At 32.0% G+C, this 5,060-nt stretch overlaps 1 protein-coding gene across 1 annotated transcript in view; it reads right to left on the minus strand.

The window, feature by feature from the left end:
• The window catches only part of LOC108687455 (solute carrier family 41 member 3-like), an 11,079-nt gene that overhangs the window by 1,068 nt on the left and 4,951 nt on the right, over positions 1 to 5,060 (minus strand). The window contains exons 4-7 of the mRNA XM_018193222.1: positions 2,911 to 3,187; positions 1,982 to 2,306; positions 752 to 1,046; positions 46 to 251 (exon numbers count right to left, since the gene is read on the minus strand). Of these exons, the coding sequence (XP_018048711.1) occupies positions 46 to 251; positions 752 to 1,046; positions 1,982 to 2,306; positions 2,911 to 3,187 (1,103 nt within the window). The remainder of the gene's footprint in view (positions 1 to 45; positions 252 to 751; positions 1,047 to 1,981; positions 2,307 to 2,910; positions 3,188 to 5,060) is intronic.

The raw sequence follows: 5,060 nt of genomic DNA on the forward strand, positions 1-5,060 counted from the left end.
TATATATATATATATATATATATATACATTAAGAATTATACGTACATCCTACGAGGAGTGCGTGCCATGGAGTCACACAAATTTTGTCGTGCGGTGGTAGAATTCCTAGGATAGAAGACTGGTGCAACATGGTTGACATTCGAGACGCTTGCACCGATACTAAGTTGCCGCCAATTCCATTAATGACTGGTTGAAAGACTTCAGATCCTTTAAAAGAATCGATCGTTCTTTCAAGAACTAAGCCACCTCCGCTAAAGACAAGATATTAACAGAAATAAATAAATTAAAAATATTCTTGAGCCTTCCACGGGTTCCACTTTCTATATAAAGATTATGCGTTTCTTGCCAAGAATGGATCTGGAATGGATCTGGACACGGAAGAAACCCGCGAAACGCATAATCTTGAAATTAAAAATATAATTAAAATATAATTTAAAATATAATGTATATAATTATATACATTAAGCAAAATAATAATCTAATTGTAATTGATACTTAATTAATTGCGCGAAAATACATTGTTAAACAAAATGACTTGGGATCGCGGCGACTAAAGATTAATTGATTATGTGAGTTAAAGGGTGAAAATAAAAATTAATAATGAATGATCGAATTAATTAATAATATAAGTTATTAATTAAAAATATAATCATGAGAGGAAGAGACTCATTCGAATATTCGTGGACAAACTTGGAATAAAATTCCTCGGAAAACTAATCTAAATAAAAAAATCAATTTAGCTTATACTAACCCACTGATCAGAAGAGCAGACAGGATGGGGACCCAGCCAGATTTTAATACTGTTCTTGTGTATTTGTTCTTGAGCACGATTATAATCCAAATCGGCAAAAGTAATAAATACATTCCTATAACGATATACAGCACCCATATTTCTATGTACAGCCTGTTGTAAAAGTCCGATGCGACAGTGGAGAGAATACCGATAGACACGACGTCACCGATAGACGCGGCTAGAGGAGTCGCCAGGTTATCTGGATTCATTTTGAATCTATAGGATATCATGATCACGGCGATCAAAACGAAATCTGTGAAGGAAAGATAATTTTCTAAGATAACAATTAAAAATTCGTTTCGTTGCATTATAAAGAAGCACTTAAAGATGATTGTATGATATTATTAAACATTAAATTTAACAGTTTAACAAATAAAAATCAAAAACGAAAAGATTACAATAAAATAAAAACATCTATCTCCAATTAAAAAATTTTATAATAATAATGTTACAAATACATAGAGAAGGAGAAAAAAATAGAAGACAGAATTTATGTTTTCTACAATAGACAAATAAATTGATTTTATAGTTAACGAAGCATTCTAATAATATATTTAACGATTAGATAATTCGCATGGATAGATAATCTGACGCTATGCATGGTATAATAAAATACGAGATTCGTATTCTATATTAGAAATGAAAATTAATATCGTACATTAGTTAAATCGATAATCCTTTCGAGCTTCATTACAATATCACGAACAAAAAATAAAATGTGAAATATTGATAAATAACATAAATCAAAAATTAAAACGCGATAATACGCAAATATATTTGTCTACAAAAAATATGGATTGTATAATAATACAATAGTTTATATTTCTTATTCTTTGTGCATGAGTATATAATATTTTTTTTTATTAAAAGCGTCTCTGAACGGAAACGTTTTTACAAGAAAGAAACACAAGTCTTTCTATATATTTACGAGAACACAACGCGTATATAAAAAAAGATCATTTATGATCTCCAAGTATCTTTATTATATACGTTCTGTTATCATAAAAAGAGAATTAATATAATGCGTGACTGATCTATAAGTTGCGATAGCAGACATTGTTAATGCTAATTGCTGATAAATGGCGAATGGATGGTTACTTCAAGGGAGTATCAATTTATAGCTAGTGCGGCGTAAAAGGTGTACATTAGTCGGTATTTAATAAGCATATTGGTGAGAGAATGGCTTACCCAAGATAAAACAGGAACTAGTCGCAGTGCACATACATGAGACTGTTAGCAATACCGCGTGATTCCATTCGAAGCCATTTCCATTGATTGCACCTACCCCCATACCGAACAACGATAGACAGATAGCCGCGACGATCGCCTGGATCTGCACCAGGGCGATGTTTCCGACGATCATCTTGATGATCTCCCGACGGTTATTCATGTTGCCTAAATTCGCTTGTGTGCATAACCGCGATGCCAAACACATGTCGAGATTACCTTTCAGACCTTGTAACGATGTAGTCAAGATCAGTAGCTGGGGGACTTCTAGAAAAGCTGGCATATTCTGAAATCAGATACGTTGAGATTAGAAAATATACGAACAGAAAAAAATTTTATCGATATAACAGAAAAAAATTTCATTATCATTACTTTGACTGCTATGTAAAACCTAGAAGAATATCATTACTTGAGAGAAAAGTGACACATGAAGCACAATACGTTGCTTATTTTTATCATAATAAACATATTGACAAGTCGATTTGTCATATCCGTTTATTTTAGAGAAGAGGTTTTAAAACATAATATACGAAATTGCGATAAAATATGATTATTTAATTCTATACTAATCGAAAGATTATAAGGATAAATTCTTTGATAGCATATCCCGATCAGCCGTAATCTCTGTCTGAAATCTATATGAGATCGGTATTAAAAATGTATGCGTCAAGGTACTTATACAATCGCATTAGTACTGAGTTAAGATCGACATTGCATCCTATATTCTGCTATCGATAAAATGGATCGGCATAAATATTCAGGGGAATGTTAATTTTGATATTATCTTTGATAATTATAAATTATTTTTTTAGCTTTGGACGAGAATAAACGTAAGAAAAAGATGAAAAGGAAAAGAAAAAAAGATTAAATTTTTTGGGAAAAGCTCTTACCTTCGCCATGGTGAGGACACGACCGGCACCAATGGTCCCCATACCAGCGATTAAGAAGGGTACTGACACTTGTAGAATTGTGTGATACCATTTTTCGTTTCTGATATTCTTATTGCCTCCGTGACCACTTAGGTCCTTACCACGTTCAGGATCCAAAACGGCGTCCGATGAAATCGTGACTATGGAATTACCGCTGGAGAGAGATCCATTTCCGTTTCCTCCATCAGGCGTGCCTTTCTTGTCCATCTGACCGCCGGGTGTCTTCAAGCCGGCTGTCGACGCATCGGTACATGTTAAGTAAAATCCCACTCAACGGACAGTCGGGAATATTCAAGCGGAGTTCGCAATGAGTATCCTAAATAATTGGATCATGCTTTTGAGAGATACGATCGAGTTTTGTCGATTTGTTCGAACACAATAATTACTGACTGACACGAAATTTCTGGTTGATAATCTTTCTCTAAAAATGAAGAAAAAAAATGAAGATAAAAATGAGCATTTATGAACTGATATCGTACATACTTTTCCACATTGTAATTAACTCGCGCAATTAAGAACAAGATTCACTTGGCTGACTTTACATGTGATTTAAGAGAGCAGAAAAGGCTCACTAACGATAGGTCTCCTGATAGCTGTCAATATTTCCGCGCGCCGTCATTCTCATGTAAACAAACTCACGTTCTATAAAGGTACATAAACGATGCGAGACGATTACTGAACGCGTCTTTGTTCTGCGTCCGACGTTATAAACTAGTGCGAGTTTATGGTATCCTGAATTCTAACGATCATAGAACGGTCAACGAAAAAATGGTTGGTGAATTACTTCGCGTCGTAATTATTGTAATCACTGTTGTTTGTGCTGTGTGATTTTTTTTCCTACTATATCCACGATTTGTCACTGCGACGACAATTAATTTGTTCATTTCCTGCAAGTGTGAAATAAACACAAATTTCGTGATGCGAAACGACAACGATGAAATTCTTATATATCATAGCGTAAGTATTTTACTGAAAAAGTAAGTCCTTTCGTATATAATATTCCAAATTCTATTTAAAGAGCAGACTTTCAAAATGCATTTCGTCCAAAATATGTAATTTTTAGAAAATGAGAAAAAAAGAAACTATAGAAAATTATATACTTATAATTATACACTTTACAGAAAATAACGATATATCAATTAGTAGGAATGTGAAATATTAAATCAAATCTAAACAATTGCTAAAAATGTTAATTAAAAATATTAATTAAATGCATTTTGTTTGTCACTAATTAAAAAACATAATGCACTTTGAAATGTCTATGTTCATTCAACATATGTATTAACAATGAAAAAATGCTTTCTGAACATCTCAGAATAGCTTATAATATAAGTCTTTCAACACTGAACACTACACTATCTTTAACAATTGCAAATTTTGGACAAAACGCATTTTTGAAAGCTTGTTTCTCATTTGTTAATTACAAAATTCGTTGTAGCAAATAAATTCGTGCGTCATTCATGTAATTTTCACGCTGACACGACATCGCATTTAATCTGCATGAATATGCGCCTTATTGTTATTTTCAAAAGGCCGTAATTCAATTTGATGACTAATTATTATTTTATACTCATACAATTTTTTACGCAATAAATAGACAAAAATAGAAATAACAATTACGTCAAGAATGGCGTTATGTAAAAGTTGATAAGTAAATTTTAAACTTTAATTGTACGAAATTATCTTGTACTCAAGCTAATTTAAATATTTATTTTTTATTTATTCTTTTTTTGCATCGGCATTAATTGATGTTTCAGGAAATAAAAAATTTTGAGCGTACCTTGCGAGACGTATTAGAGTTGGTACTAAGTTTTAATTCTATTCAAATAAATTCAAACTTCAATGCCACAGATACAAGGTTTGCCCGCATGTAGTAAAGATTGCATATCTTTATTCGCGGTGATCGAAACCAATCGATATCATTATTGACGTAAGAATTTATATTATATAAGAGACAATAATATATGATGTCTAAACCAAACGACTTTTCCTATGTAAATTTTCCAGTAACTTTTATCTTTTCTTGTTAATGTTGTGTAAGACTTTCGGGATTAGCATTTGATTATTATACATAAATAGACATGAATATATTTTTATATATGTATATATAT

The sequence above is a fragment of the Atta colombica genome, unplaced genomic scaffold, assembly GCF_001594045.1.
Source record: "Atta colombica isolate Treedump-2 unplaced genomic scaffold, Acol1.0 scaffold207, whole genome shotgun sequence".
NCBI classification, from domain to species: domain Eukaryota; kingdom Metazoa; phylum Arthropoda; class Insecta; order Hymenoptera; family Formicidae; genus Atta; species Atta colombica.